Genomic DNA, 16,908 nt, shown 5'->3' on the forward strand with positions numbered 1-16,908 from the left:
TTTGCTTAGAGTACATAAAAATGGATACATTAAAGTCTGAAGAATATGCTAATAAAAAGCAAGGACCATCTCTCTGTTCTCATATCCTTTTCTCTCACCCCACATCCAAACTACAATCTATATTACAAATACACAAAAAACTCAAACTTAAGATAATACCATACTATGGGGCTCCCATAAAGGGATCAAATAGTTTGAGGCTATGTTATAGAATTATTTTTTGGTACCAGCATGGGGGGTCAGGGTGGGAATTGTATACAGGGATTCCTACATGTTAGGCAAGTGCTCCACCAACCCAGCTGCATCCCTGGACCTGATAATAAACTAAATGCAAGGTTAAAAAGATTTATATTTTATAAGTAACTAGGAGAACTATTAGGAGAGTTTGTAGCTGGGATACAATATTATAAGGGTCGGGGATGTTAACTATTAGGTGACAAGGTCCTGAATTCAATCACCAACACCACATATATATACAAAAGAAAAGTTGTATGATAGCTGAAGATTTCAACTTAAGAGGTTTTTGTTTCTCTGAGGAATCTCCTTATGAAAATGAAAATAGCAAATTACTGAAATCAAAGTACTTGAAGAATTCCAAGAAAAATAAATTGGTAGAATCCTTATACACCTCAGAATAAAGTACACAAATAAGTACTGATTCCATCACTATAACTAAGACACAAGTTAACATCAAAAAAGTAATTATCTGTTTAATAGAGGTCCTCCTTTCAGAATATCAGTTTGACAGGGGCAGCTATTTCTGTCTACTTCACAACCCTGTGTTCCCATCATTTACTGTTTTACATACATGAAATGGTTAGTAGCATTTGTTAATAGGGAGTACCTGAGTTGTCAGAGGAAGAAAATGCAAGAAAAATAAAAATACTCCCTGAACTCAAGGTATAATATAATATCACTGGGAAGCATCTACTCATCTTTGATTAAAACAGGTCAAATAATTATAAAATTTAAGAGTGATAGTTTTAACCAAGCACAGCACATCAGCTCTTTTGGGAGGTCCTGGATCCAATCCCCAGTACTACTGTGTGGGGTGGGGTGGGGGGACGGGACAGGACAGTTTTAACAAAGTTAAAAAAAAAAAAAAAAGAAAGAAAGTCTTTCCCTATGCTATTTATCTTTGTTATCTTTAGGTTATTAATGTCAGAAGCTTTATAAACCAAATAAAAAGTTTAAACACTGAATTAGTGTTATAATACATTCAATTTTTAATGACATCTACAAAGTATTCTCAAGACACTGTCTCTCAAATAAGACTGGCCAATTCACCATCACCCAACCTTTATTACTTTTTATAGGGAGGTCAAAATTCTTCCTTTAGAATGCTACCTGGTGCTGGGTGTGGTGGCACACACTTGTAATCCCAGCAGCTCAGGAGGCTAAGGGAGGCTGAGACAGGAGGATCATGAGTTCAAAGCCAGACTCAACAATAGCGAGGTGCTAAATAATCAGTGAGACCCTGTCTCTAAACAAAATACAAGGGGCTGGGGATATATCTCAGTTGGTAGAGTGCTTGCCCTAAGTTTAATCCCTGGTCCCATAAATAAAAATAGAGCTAGAGGTATATGGCTCAGTGGGTCCAGTGCCCTTGAGTTCAATCCCAGGTACAAAAGAAAAAAAAAAAAAAAAAAAAAAAAAAAAAACCACCCCAGAATGCTATGCTACTGGCAACAGTTCCAGTTACACGGGTCTCTTCTCTGAATTCCTTTCAGTGTTCCTATACAATAATATTCATGTATAGCTTTTTAAAAAATTTTTTATGGTGCTGGAGATCAAATTCATGACCTAATACATGACAGGCAAGTGTTATACCACTTAGCTACCTCCCCAGCCCTGTGTATGGTATTATTAATAGTATAATTTTACTATTCATAATACAGAGATATAGTGTCAAAAATCATAATCGTTCTTTCCATTTTTTTCCTCCCACTACTGAGAATTGTACCCAGGAGCATTCCTACCATTGAGCCACAGCCACAACCCTTTTCAGTCTCCGGAGTCACTGGGATTGATTATAGGTGTGGGTCACTGAGCCTGACACCTTTGGCTTCTTATTATAATCATGCCATGTTGATTTCTTTTCCTTTTTTAAGATACTGGGGATGGAAACCAGGGAGTACTCTGCAACTAACTGAACTACATTCCTAGCCCTTTTTATTTTTATTTTGAGGCAGGGTCTTGCTAAATAGCAAAGGCTGGCCTGGAACCTGCAGTCCTCCTGCCTCATTCTTGTAAGTACCTGGGATTACATTTCTGTCTAGTTTTTTGTGTTTATTTTGGTGCTAAAAATTCATTCTTCAGCAACAAAGAATGACATGCTGGCCTCATCTCCCTAAATCACCAGGTTTCTGGACCTCTTCTATTCTCAATTTAAACCTTTGAGCCTAAGCTGGACCCGGTGTGCATGCCTGCAATTCCAGCTACTCCAGAGGCCAACTCATATCAGCCAGACAACTCTGTTCGACTTTGTCTCAGAACAACAAAAAGGCTGGGGATATGGCTCAGTGGTGAATGCTTGTAAGGTATGCATAAGACCTTGGTTAGATCCATTAAATAAGCAACAAATGAAAAGCCTGAAAAGTCACCAATCTTTCTGGTACTGCATTCATTTGTTGATTACTTCTGGAAGCTGTAGGCATTGATAAACTTGAATATTAGACAACTATTAGTACTTATGAAGCCCCCCTTACTGACATTCATCATGAAAGGGGCCAATAATGCAATTCAGGCTCAACTACATTTCGATTCATGGTAACTCTTCAACCCTTTTAAAGGAGAACCAGAACCAGACTAAATATGGGTTACTTCCTTCTGGCTTTTTATTGTCTTCATAAACAAGGATGCTGTATAATTCTCACTGTCCTTAAACTTCCTTGCCCCTATTTGCTTCTTTAATTTGTGGCCTTTATTCAGTACACTTTGAATACAGACACCTGAAAAATTTTTTTAATATTTATTTTTTAGGTGTAGATGGACACAACACAATACCTTTATTTTTATGAGATGCTGAGGATCGATTTTATTATCTAAATACTAAATATGAATCCTCCTGCCATAGAAAATTGAGCATTAGGAGTGGGGTTGTGGCTTAATGGTACAGCACTTGTCTAGCATGTGTGGGCACTGAGTTCGATCCTCAGCACCACATAAGTAAATAAAGTTATTGTGCCCATCTACAACTAAAAAAAAGAAAGAAAGAAAATTGAGCACTAAGCCATTTCCTTCTCTTCCAGTTTCACATTCAAAGTATGCTTCAGATTTTAAAAGATCAGTAACAATCTTTATTCATAATCCCTTGGATTCGATTTTAATACAATTTCTGTAAAAACAAAACCCAAATTTGCAACGTTCACAAATATCTTTATGATGGTTTAGGAACCAAAATATTTTCACTAGGGAAAAAAAACACACAAGGCTACTTAGCTACTCCAGGGTTGAAGAATCAAATTTAATAAAGAAAGAACATAAATACAAAAACCACCATAGTTTTAGATATGGATGTACCTATCAAATTAAAAATAATATGATCAAGAAAGATTAGCTATTAATTCAATTTTTTATGTCATCAAACCTGTTTTGCCATTTTTTGTGTGAGTATGAGGACTGACTCTAGGCTTTAGTTACATTAGACAAGCACTCTACAACTGATCTACATATCAGCCCCATTTTTTTCTTTTTTGGCAATAGAACGTTGCTATGTTGCTCAGCCTGGTCTTCAACTCCTAGGCTCAAGGGTGGTTCAGTATTAAGAGTAGCCAGGGCTGGGGTCAAGGTTCAGTGATAGGGTACTTGCCTCATATGCCTGAGACACAGGGTTTGATCCTTAACACCACATTAAAAAAAATAGATAAAATAAAGATATTGTGGCCATCCACAACTAAAAAAAATTAAGAGTAGCTGTACTCAAGGTGTCCTACCATGTGCCCAACTTCAACCCCCATACCCAGTTCCCCATATCAGGGACTGAACCCAGGGGTTCTATAACAAAGAGCTATATCACCAGTCTTTTTTTTTTATATTTTCATTTTAAGATAAGGTCTCACTAAGGTTGCCAAGGCTGGCCTTGAACTTGCAATCTTCCTGCTTCAGACTCTCAAGTAGGTGGATTACAAGTAAGTGCCAGACTGGCTTCAACCTTTTAAAATTGACTCATTTCCCCATATCACTAATCTTACTCCTAGGGGAGAGAATTAAAAAAGCATGTAAGTAATATAAAATCCAATAAGTCTATGAAGGGAAAAGAAAATAATATTAAAGCTAGGTGTGGTCTAATCTCCCAAGGGCTGGGGATGTAGTTCAGGGGTAGAACATTTGCCTAGCAAGTATGAGGCCCTGGATTCAATGCCCAGTACCGCCAAAACAACAACAACAAAAAACTCTCCCCAAAATACAAAACATAAAATTTCCTTTCACACATATCACTACCCACTAAAGACACTAATCATTAACCATTCAATATTCGTAATAGCTAACAAAACCAAATAATCTCTGCTTTTATTTTTTAATTATAGGTGGACACAATATCTTAATCTTATTTTTTTATGGTGCTGAGTATCGAACCCCATGCCTCATACATACTTAGGTGAGCACTCTACATCTGAGCCACAATCCCAGCTCCCTGCTTTTATATACAGTACAGTGTGTATGTATGTATATAAGCAAACAAGTACCGGTCAGGTTTGCTTATGTTTCTTGTCCAGCTACTAGGAAGGTTGAGGCAGAAGGATCAGTTATGACTTGAGACCAGCCAGAGACTGTACCCCCACCTCCAAAATAAGAAAGCACACACAAGAACAGAAGGATGCAAAAATTATGAGACTTCAATTCCTTTGAAGAAGTAAGGCTGCTTCTTAAAGTACAGATGGAAGAGGAAAAGATGAAGGGGTGGGTAGCATTTAGGGGTTTGCCTGAAATTTGGACCTATTTTCAATGTATACTGAAAATAACCAGTAATAGGCAGGTACATAATATGCATAAGATGACCTTAGTTTCTTCTACACCAACTCATTTGTTGAAAACCTGGTTTATTGTCTTCCATAGCCCATTATCCTAACTGTTTTTATTTTTTAATTTTTTTTGCTTTATTTTGAATTATTAACTAAGGGATTGGGTTTTCACTTATATGCTAATTGCTCAGATCTAACCTCAGTCCTAATCTCTGGGGCTGAGATCTTTTCGGTTTTCTGTTAACTAACTGCACAAGAGTTAAAATTGGGATATTATGTCACCTTAAATTCAACGTGTTCAAGTTCAAAATGATCTACTCTACTTCCAAAATATCAAAACTGGGCCTCCTTCCTGACTTCTTAATTTAAACCATAAATTCTCAAGGCTTAAATGCTATCTATACTCCCACTTCTCAAAACAGAAAACATGATGCACATAAAAATGGTTGAGCATGGAAAGTCCTGGATTGAATGCCCAGCATCAAAGTAATAAAAATAAAATGGTTGAACATTTCCCCCACACTATATAAACTTGTTTGGCAAATCCTTTTAAAAGAGACTAAGTATTTGAGGTAAACACTATCTGAAAAGTATATAGAACAAAATTAACTCAAACCCTCTGAATACAAAGAGAAAATGGTGAATTATTCTAAAGTTTGATATAATTTTTGTTTAAAAAGTACAGAAGAGCCAGGCTCGAAGGTGAACACATATAATCCCAGCGATTTGGGAGGCTAAGGCAGGAGGATCATAAATTGAGAGCATCCTCAGCAATTTAGTGAGGCCCTGTCCAAAAATAAAAATATAAAAAAAGCATATGGCTAAGTGGTTAAGCACTCCTGTGTTCAATGCCTGGCACCAAAAATAAATAAACAAACAAACAAGGTCTGGGCTGGTTAGATATAGCAAAAGGGAAAATGGAAGAAGCAATAATCCCTATTTACAAAGAGTCGATATAATCTGGAAAATAAACAACACACAAAGCAATGAATATATGAATAATAAATAAATCCGATAGGCATAGTGAAGCATGCCTATAACCCTAGTAACTTGCTGAGGATGAGTCAGAAGAACTGCAAGGGTGGGGGATACAGCTCAGTGGTAAAGTGCCTCTGGGTTAAATCTCCAGAATGCCGTCCCCCACCACCACAACAAACAACCCCATACATCCTGTAAAAACCTGAATAACACAGAATTATGCAGTACTCATAAAAGTAAATTCTTCAGTGACCAAACAACTTAAAACTGGACAAGTAAAACAGCAGTTCAGTTTAAGGATGAGATGATAGGACTGGGAATATAGCTCAATTTTAGAGTGCCCCTGGGTTCAATACCCAGTACCAAAAAAAAAAAAAAAAAAAAAAGATCCAAACACCTTTCCTGATTTTCTGCAAGAGTCAAATTGACCACTACAATATGCCAGGTCCATGGCAGATGCTCAAAATACAAGACTCACAAAAATTTTCTCCTAAGTGAAATGTATCTAGTATTTTCAATTTTGTCAGCACAGGGTAGATAGGCAGGCACTAGCACACACCCACAAAAACTGAATGAAAGAAGGCACTTGTTATTCCCTTCATAGTACTGTACAAGATGTTATAAAGTATGCTAAGTCCACAAAGACAGTCTTAACCATCAGTTTTCATTAAACATTTCTGCAATAGGGATACAAAGTATTAATACTAGAAGGTTCAGAAATAGGAACACTAGGATTTTAACAAGTGGAGCTTGGTAGAAGACTAACTTCTATCAAATGTGAATGGCCAAACATAAAACAACTCATCAATGGGGAAAAGCATACTGAAGAAATATAAAATGGAAAAAAATGGTATTCATGTAAAGTATAAACTTCAGTTTAATTAGATGTGCTTCATTATTTCAGTTGTTACCAAGGACAACATACTAGATACTTCTTATATAACTGAGACTTGAAAAATTTGAAAACTTAAAACCTACAAAAGTTTCATGCTATTACTTTCCAAAGTAGCTTTAAATTAGATCTCATACTTGATGTTCCATAAAAGTCAACATGGGGATAGAATAATTTGGCAGTGTAGGGAAATATAACAAAGATGAAGTACTTAGAGTAACTTCCAGATTTGCTGAAATAAACACACTCCTAATTCTCAAATCCCAAATCTTCTGAGTGCCAACTTGATGCACATAGTCTCAGATTTCATAACATTTACAATTTCCAAATTAGGGATATTCAACTACAAAAGTCTATGCAATATTACAAAATCTGAAAAAAAAAAAAATTCCGAAAATCTGAAACACTTCTGGTCCCAAGCATTTCAGATAAGGAATACTCAACCTAAAGAGACTGACTCAATTTCAGAAGGTTCATTTGCAAATCTCTCCACAATATATTTAAGAATGACATAATTGCAACAAGGATGGTTTATACTATATATGTTTCAGCCACTGTTATCATCCCTTAAGAAAAATCCTTCAATACAAAAGTTGCTGATGGAAGTAACTTCATAATATTGCTGACCTAGAATCAAAAGAAATTTCAAAGGGCCAACGCTACTAACAGATGCTAATAGGTATGTAAGCATGAACATCCTCAATAATAAGTCTTCACTGTGAAGTTACAGGACATTTTAATGATACAGTGTCATCTTTACATCAGAATTCAAAGCTAAACGAACTAGTACAGCCACATTTCCACTTGATAATTGGCGGCTGGCCTATGAGGTTCAGCTTAATACTTCCGAAACAGAAGTATCAGGGTTGAAGAATATTCCTATTAGAAACTGAAGAAACGAAATTTAAATGTTATCTGGTACTTCTAAAATTTAATAAATGTAGCCAGATGTAGTGGCCCACACCTGTAATCCCAGCAGCTAGTAAGGCTGAGGCAGGAGGATCGCAAATTCAAAGCCAGCCCCAGCAATTTAGCCAGACCCTAAGAAACTTAGTAAGACCCCGTCTCGAAAAATAAAAAGGTCTGTGGATGTGGCTGAGTGGTTAAGTACCCCTGGGTTCAATCCCTGGTGACCCCACCTCAAAAAGAGGAGAGATGTAGTTCCAGGTAAAGACAGGATTGATGACAATGGGCAGAGGCAACAATTAATGCACAAAATATGGTATAGTACATTGGTTCCTGAACTTTGCTGTATATCAGAAACACTGCAGAATTTTAAAAAATCGTGATACCTAGGCCATACCCCAAGACAATTAAATAAAAACATCAGGTTTAGCAATGAGTCTCTTCTTTTTGGTAGTACCAGGGATGGAACAGAGCCTCCTACATACTAGGCAAGTGCTCTACCAATGAACTACATCCCCAACCCCATATTTAGGGATATTCTTTTGGGAAGAACATTTGGGAAGCCTGGTTCTATTTAAAGAAGGAACAATATATATTCAAATAATGTATTAGCTGTATGACTTTATACAAATTAACTACTGACAAACTGTATATAAAACTCCAAATTTACAGGATTGTTGTAATTATTAAAAGATAATCACATACAATGCCCAAATGTTTAACTTTTTTCCCTCTTCATGTGTAGAAGGAAAAAAATTAGCCATATTGGTTTCAGACAATTACTCCCTTATTTCAACAGTACTTACCAATGTTACATGTAAATCACAGGCAATCGTACCTCAAAGAACAAATTACTGCAGAGAATAGAAGAGGCATCTTCCAGGCATACTGATTCTTTCAATCTACATAATGCATTTAAAAACTCTTAAGGACCATGGTCATTGTAAAAAATCCCTTTTCTAAATTAAAGTCAACTTTAAAAATTATGGAATTCATTCTAGGTTGAGATCTATGATATGACAGAACCCTAACATGAATTATCTCAGTATAAAGCTTTTTCCATTTCCCTTTAGTATTACCAATGAACATTCACTGCTGCAGCCACCAAAATCACTTGAATATTTTGTTAGGTAAATATAATAGTGTACTGCACAATGATAAATCCAGAATGTATAACTATGATCTAAAAATCCACCTTTTCTTAAAAATAATGTCATTATAGAATATAGCTTACAAAGAATCCAAGCGTGTGTGTGCATGAGCAAAAAGAAAAATTTTTCTTTATCTCAAGGAGTGTGTGTTACATGACTATACATTTGCCAAAACTGATCCAAACACACATTAAGATGTATGCATTTTGCTGTACATAAATTTAACTGTTTAAGACATGCATCAGTTTGTGTTATGTTAATATTGGTAATCCAAAATATTTAGAGCTATCTAAACAAATAGCCAACAAAAAGCTTTATTTTGTTATTGGAAACAAAAATAGTTAACCAAATTGAACATCAGCAGGGCAGTGGTGCATTCCTGTAATCCCAGTGACTTTGGAGGACGATGTCAAGTTCAAGACCAGCTTTAGCAACTTAGTGAGACTGTCTCAAATAAAAAGCAAAAAAGGGCTGGGGGTGTAGTTCAGTGGTAGAGCACCCTGGTTTAATGACCAGTACCATAAATAAAACTAAAATAGAAAATAAAAAGGGTGGCATCATTTTAACTAGGTATTCACTCACGCAAAAGCTAGCAAGGTATTCACATAAACTTCTGTTAAACTCAAGGACTTTAAAGACTTTAAAGACTCAATTCTGACCTTCAAATTGTTAACCCTCTCTGTTAACAATTTTGGTGGGGTGGGGGTTGCTGGAGATTGAACCTAGGGCCTCTCACATGCTAAGTATGTGTTCTACCACTAAGCTACAGTCCACAGTCCAGGTCACTTATTTTATAGAAGAGATTTTCAGATTTTCTAAATGAAGCTAAATGTCATAAAGGTATACATACCTTTTCATTTGATTCGAGGAGCACCACTTAGCTTTATTATGTGACCTTGACAAAGGTGGTAATGGCTTTCAGAAGAACTAGAAGTTAGTAGATTCTAGTACTCTGCTCTGAGACTCAACAGTCTAATTTGTATGATCAGGAACTGGGCTACATACACCTCTCAGGTTTCATTCAACTCAAAAATGCTACTACCTAGCATTATAACATTATTTCGTAGACTAATAATATCAATAGAACACATTTCTAGTATTCCACGATTTCAGTTATGCTAATAATTACATCTTTCATTCATCTAATGATCTTTAACAAATATCAGTAAAGACATACCCAATGCAGTTGTCATTTTTTGTTCTCTAACGGCATTGCAATCTTATTCGTGGGATATGTATTCAATGCCGAAAATATAAGATTAAAATTTAACCTGATATTGTTTTATTTTTGATAGTACAGATTGAACCTATGGGAGCTTAACCACTGGGCCATACTCCCAGTTCTTTTTTTTAAATTTTGAGATGGGGTCTTACTAAGTTGCTTAGGGCCTTGCTCAGTTGCTAAGGTTGATTTTGAATAGAACATGTGATCCTCCTGCCTCAGCCTTCCCAGCACTAAGTTTATAGGTCTGTGACACCTCGTGTGGCTATAATTTAAGTTGATTTTTAACACTAAAGAAAGAATTAATCATTAGTTCATAATTATCCTCCAGAATATCAGACATTTGGACAGAGAAAGCAAAAAATGTGCATAAAAAGCATAATGGTCAGGGCTGGGGTTGTGGCTCAGCGGCAGAGCGCTTGCCTAGCACTTGGAGGCCCTGGGTTCGATCCTTAGCAACACATAAACATAAATAAAGATATCATGTACAACCACACACACACACACACACACACACACACATTTTTTAAAGTATAATGTTCAAGTGGGGCAGTACACACCTTTAATTTCAGCTACTTGGGAGGTTGAAGCAGTATCCCAAGTATGAGACCAGCCTCAGTAACTTAGTGAGACCCCCAGTTCCAAAGAAAAAATAAAAAGGACAAGGGATGTTGCTAAATGATAGAGCACCCTCGGGTTCAATCCCCAGTACTAAAAACAAAACGAAAAATACAAGGCAAGAGCAAGTCTCCTATGTTCCACCCATCTTCTTTATATGATTTCCCTATAAAAGTATATTCCACTATTTTACTTCTCTTTTAGTCTATGGTTTACTTGAAGCTGATGATTTCTTCAAGTCTTCTGTGGTATTTATTCCCAAAATTTAAAGTTAGGTGTAGTGGCACAAACCTATAATCCCAGAGACTCAGAAGGCTGAGGCAAGAGGATTGAAAGTTAGAAGCCAACCTGAGCAACTTGGTGAAACCCTGTGTCAACAGAAAATGAAATGAGTCAGGTGTGGTGAGGCACACCTCACCAGCTCAGGAGGCTGAGGCAGGAGTATCCCAAATTCAAAAGCTAGCCGCAGCAAGACTCTGTCTCAAAATAACATATATAAAAGTGGTAGGGATGTAGCTGGTGGTTAAGCACCTCTGGATTCAATCCCCATGAACCAAATAAAATCAAATAAAATGGCTGGGAATGGAGAGCACTCCCAGGTTCAATCCCCAGTACCAAGGGCAAGGCAGTTAGGATATCTAGATAAAACATCAAACTGAAAAAATGCTTTCTAGCTACTATCTTCTAAAAACAAGTCTAAAAGAAATTTCAGAATTAAAAGGTTTAAGAGAAACTAAGCAGGAAACATTTACTTAGGTAGGAATCCATCAGTCAAATAAAACCAAAAACTCAGCATGCAAAAGCCAGTAGAAATCTTTTTCCCCCCACAGTGGGAGGGTAGAAGCCCCCAACTGGGAATCACAGGTGTTAGGAGAAAGTTACAAAGAACAAAAATCCTTTCTATTCAGCACTTTGCTTTCTCACCCCAACAAAAATAGAAAATTACTAAATTAGTAAAAATATTTATTTTATAAAGATGAGGAAACTGAGAGGTTCATAGAGGTTAAAGGACGGAATGATCCTAGATCACCAGTCAATACCACTGAAAACCAACTGCCTAAATAAGCACTCTTTTCTGCTTAATTGTTTCTTTAAAGAACATGTTAATTCATTTCTGTGTGGCAAAAAGGAGGACTGTAACAGAAACTCGGTAATTTAAGTCATTTCCTGATGTCAATTCACAAGGTACCAAGGATTTAGTTTAAAAACTAAGAGACTGGATTGCCAGGCTTCAACTTAACCATAGGTTCCTCAAATTACATAGCAAGATTCTGATTAGGCAGACCAGCTAGGGAGACCAGGTAATTTTGAGGATTTGTTTTAAGATGTCCCTAAGTATCTTAAAGCAAATCCATAGACCAATAACGTGTACTGTGTATGAGTATGAGAGACTGCAAGACTAAATGGGTATGAGAGATGTGTGCAAATAAAGGGTAAATCTAAATTTTTACAATTAGTGTTTACCAGTCTAAAACAATGGATAACAGATTATCTTATTTAATCTAGATAAAACTAAAAGCCAACTTAATTCAATATTTACCAAGTAAATATTTATTAAGTATATACAGACACAGGAATTGTGGGGTACAAGCTAAACTAGGAGGATGGGAAGATGCTGCTATCTAAACAAAGAACATTAATATAAATATTTTTTATGCATCAGTGAAAACTGATGTTCTTTCAGACTTTAACACCAATGAACCAGAGCTGAGTATTGTGGCACACATATGGAATACCAGTGACATGGGAGGCTGATGCAGGAGGTTCCCAAGTTTGAGGTCAGCCTCAGCCACTTAGCAAGACCATGTATTAAAGTTAAAAAAAAAAAAAAAGCTGAAGATATAGCTCAGAGGTAGAATGCTCCTGGGTTTGATCCTTAATACCACATAGACAGATTATAAATAAACAAAACAAATTCAATGAACCAACTTTGTTTTTATGTACCTGTCCCTAGCATTCTTGAAACAAATGTATGCTTTCCCTGCTTCTATCCAATTATACATTCTACCTTAGAGACTACTCCCAGAAGCCATATATTAGTCTTTGTTGTCCTCCCCAACCAGTTCACCAACCTTTTTTCCTTAGAGCCAGACCCTGAAATCCCATCTCCCCTCCCAGGAAGCCTTAATTTGAAAGCCAGATTCATCTATTTGGCCCCACCTACAGGCAGCCTGTAACTACCATTACCCTCTCTCTGTACCCACCATCTTACAACAGGCACCTATTAGCTTGCTCACAAGTTAATTTCATTTATTAATGTACTTATTCAATGTATTACTCATTTCCCTTATTGGCTTGTACCTGCTTTATCCTTAAATAAAAGATACCATATAAAATAGCATGTTCTTAACTTGGGTTTAGGAAAGAAAAGTCAACATGCTTAATGATTTTTGAAAATCATTTCAAATACATTAAATTCAACTTGGTTTGTGAAATTTAAAAATCTCCCACTCCACAAATCTCAAAAGCGTTATACTAAGCGAAAGACGCCAGATACAAATGACCTCATAGTGTACGATTCCATTTGTTAAGAAATTCTAGGAAAAAACAAGTGGTGGAAAGCAAACCAGTGGGGGTTAGAGGCCATTTTTTTCCACACAGGTTTTTAAAGTGATGAGACACATTGAAAAATCTCAAATCCAGATCATCTCAAATTTCACATCAACCTTTGCTACATAAGATAAACCTGGAATTTTCTTCCAAGGAATTCATTTCATCAATTTTCCATTAAAAATGTCATATCTTCACTGGATTTTTTTTAAAGTATAATGTTAGTTTGGTTGTTCCTGAATCAGAATTAATGTATGTAACTCAGTACTTAAATTAAGACTTAAAAAATAGAAACGAGAATGGAAAAGGATACAGAAAATCTTCCATTTAATTATCTACTATTCAGCATCTTTTTGCAAATGTTATTTTTCATTAGTGGAATATAGCTCATCTTAAACCACATTTTAGTTACTATTCTATAGAGGGCTATTTAATCTCAAACTAAAAAGAATTACTCTAAAACCCTTAGAGGTTAACTATTTGAAAGAACTCAATGTATTTTAAAAACCTAGTCATCTTTTATTTGATTATTATTTCTATTTGCTTTCACCAATATCCCATCCTCCAAAGGCCAACAATGTCCTTGAAGTTCTGTTGACAAAATAACTCAACAGGTTAAAATTACTTACCAAATTGTGGGTAAGTGAAGCTTTCTTTTAACACAACTGACAATTTATTTCAACACGGTTGGTGCTGCTCAGACTGCCATTGCCATTACCCATAAAAAATTTAGTACAAACTGAAATTTGCCAAACATTATCATTCACAAAAGAAAGGGAAATAAACATCTCTGAGAATTTCTACACAGTATAACTTAACAATGTCATGTCGCATCTGCGCAGAGATTACAAACATACTGTCATTGTTATCTCCTTCTTTGAACCCCACCGCCTCCTGAAGCTTTATTCTTGGCTTTACAATGGATTAATCCATTCAGGGCTGCTAACGGGGGATTCAAGAAGCATAACTTCTGAACTCAAAGTGAAAAAAGGGCAGTAATATGGGGTTGAGTCACGTCGTTCCGCCATTTTCTAAGCGGAGGAGGAAGACATGTTGGAACAAAAACACAACAAAAGAGCAGCCATTTCCCAAGCCAGCTCCAGTATCAACCCGAACTGGCTAAGCCCGGTCATTTGGGCACCTTCAAATCCACTTCACTGGACAAACCTAAGAACATCAGAGGTGCCGCAGGAAAGAAAGCAGTCAACCTCCCCCTGTAGGGATCGAAGCTGACCTGCACACGTAACTGCAGATGAAAGCCTCGGGAAGGGAAAAACGACGGGAGCTGAACTGACATGAGTGAAACCAACTGATATTTTCAACTCAGTGGGCGAACTGAAATTTACTCGTGATTACCGGGGATCTAGGGCTGTCAGGAAATCACCGACTACAGGGGGCTTGGGCTGGCCCCTTCCGTACTCGCTGGGCGGACCGCCTGTCTGACGGGTTCTTACCGTATGTGCGGGATGCCAACCCCACCTTGAAGAATCTTATAGAGTTTGCTCTCGTACAGCAACTGGGGATGCCTGGCCTTCTGAGACTCTAGCTTCACTGCCACTTCCTGCAGGGGAAAGAAGGGATGATGGTGTCAACATCCCTATGGATTCAGTGTCACTTGGGAAAGGAGAAGAGACATTAGCAAAGCTCCAAGTCGCTATTACTAGGACGAAGCGAAAGGCTGGGAGGGGAAAGTTCCCTTTGTAATTATAAAACGGGGCAGCCAGCCTCAAAGGCCTCTTCGGGGGTAGTGACGAAATCCGCACGTCCTCTAAAGTGCAGGAAAACGATTCATCCAGAAAACAGGCAACCTCTGAACGTAATGAGAGGTTTTGATGGAACCAGGCGATCGGAAACTGCACTCATTGGAACATAAACCCCAGTACAATTACATATAGAAAACACAAAAGAGAAACAGGGACCTCAGGCTTCTGCCCTTCTCACCTTAAGCACGATTAAAAAAAAAAACAACAAAGTTTGACCAAAGGACATTTGTAACAAGCTGAGAAACTTCCCAGTCTAGCCAACCTCTATCGGGTTCTTTTCCTTTTAGGGAAGAAAGCGGGGGAGGCTCCTACACCAGGAAATCTGGTTTCCCTCTGGATTCCCCGGTGCGTGCGTGCGGTAGGAAGAGGCCCGAGCAGTTTGGGGTTCGGGGAGGGGGGGCGCGCAGCGTTGGATGAACCCCACCCTGGGTGATTACCTCGCCGTTGGTGATGTTAATCGCCAGATAAATGTCCCCGAAGGAGCCAGACCCGATCTTCCGTACCAGTTTATATTTCCCTCCGACAATGAATTCGGCCTTGGAGCCGCTGCTGCTCGCCATCCTGAGAAACGAAGATGGAGGCTGGGGCCAAGCCCCGACACCTCTGAGGGGAGGACGGAGGCCTCGGGGGCTCGTCCGCCGGGCAAGGCTGCGGAGGGCGGCAGGAAGTGAAAATCGGAGGTTTTTCCCGGTGTACAGGGCCCAGAATCGGCCAAGGGAAACCCGATCACCGCCAATCAGTCAGGTTTCTTTTAGCCAGGCCGCAATTTTTGAGTGGTTTTCGCGGTTACTTAGGCTAGGCCACTTGTTTCTGGGAGGTCGCCGCTGCCGAGTTTTCACGGCGACGTCGCGGGCTGGAAAAGGGGCGCGGTGAGTTAGGACGGTGATACCGCTGCCACCACTGCCGCCGGCTCCGGCCCAGGGGGACCCCTGTCACTCCGCCGACGCCGCCATCTTGTTACTCCAGCTCCAGCCAACACAAAATGCCCCCAGTCCCCGGGAGCCGCTTCTTCACGGCGCAGAGCACTCTGGGAAAGGGATCTCGGGCTCTAGACCCGAAGGGTCGGCAGTGAGAGGAGGGCGGAACCGGATCCGTGAGAGTCGCGGCCCACGCTCCAAGCGTCATCGCGTCACCACACTGCTGCGCATGTGCACTGCAACGCCTGCTGTCTGCGCAAGCGTGGCGTGGCTTGTCCTCACCCCCGCTCCGGGCTCTCTTCCACTTCCTGTCGTCGACAGTTCTATTGGTATCTGTTAGTCACTTCGGACCCGCCCGCTCTCTCTTAGGCTGCCGGGTCCTAGGCCTAGAGAGCAAGTGAGGGAGAGGTCACCTTCATTTTGTGTGTGTGTGTGTGTGTGTGTGTGTGTGTGTGTGTGTGTGTGTGGCGGTAGGAAGTCTCAGACCTCCTTGGGAGCTGGGTATCGACCTTTGCTCTTTGTTTTAGGCGGTTTTTAGCCTTTGATCTTTCTTTGGCCACTCCTCAGGGCCGGCCTTTTCCAGCTTATCTTCTTTTTGGAAAGAGGTTGTCGCCTCTGGTGGAGAGGAAGAGAAAAGCAGACCTAGAGACCTGACGACTAGTAATTAGAATTCTACTCTCAACGGAGTATTAGAGGCCCCCCCCTTTTTTTAACAGATGGGGAAAGAAAGGGGAAGCAGAAATTGCTCTGCCTCCCTGTGTCCTTGCATTGTCGCCCCACTGATACATTTGATCTTCGAGGAAAAATCCTAGTAGCTACTTAATAAAGAACATTAGTGACAGAATCAACAGAGAAAGTAGGCAGTGCATAAATTATCCGTAGGAACGGTTGTTATTACCGCCCCCCCCCCATAAAGAAGAGTCATATCTTGGTAGTGTTGAAAACGA

The 16,908-nt window shown here is 38.8% G+C and overlaps 1 protein-coding gene across 6 annotated transcripts in view; it reads right to left on the bottom strand.

Annotated features, from left to right (window-relative positions):
- The window catches only part of Csnk1a1 (casein kinase 1 alpha 1), a 43,175-nt gene extending 27,005 nt beyond the window's left edge, over positions 1-16,170 (bottom strand). The window contains exons 1-2 of one of the 6 annotated variants that reach the window (XM_013358139.4): positions 15,482-16,167; positions 14,736-14,842 (exon numbers count right to left, since the gene is read on the bottom strand). In XM_013358139.4, coding sequence (XP_013213593.1) covers positions 14,736-14,842; positions 15,482-15,604 — 230 coding nt within the window. In that variant the 5' untranslated portion in view covers positions 15,605-16,167. Of the gene's footprint in view, positions 1-14,735; positions 14,843-15,481 lie in introns of all 6 variants that reach the window. The other 5 variants (XM_005324176.5, XM_005324177.5, XM_040273771.2 and 2 more) reach the window with 5 other exon arrangements.
- Between the last annotated feature and the right edge of the window lie 738 nt (positions 16,171-16,908).

This window comes from Ictidomys tridecemlineatus, chromosome 1, assembly GCF_052094955.1.
Source record: "Ictidomys tridecemlineatus isolate mIctTri1 chromosome 1, mIctTri1.hap1, whole genome shotgun sequence".
NCBI lineage: Eukaryota > Metazoa > Chordata > Mammalia > Rodentia > Sciuridae > Ictidomys > Ictidomys tridecemlineatus.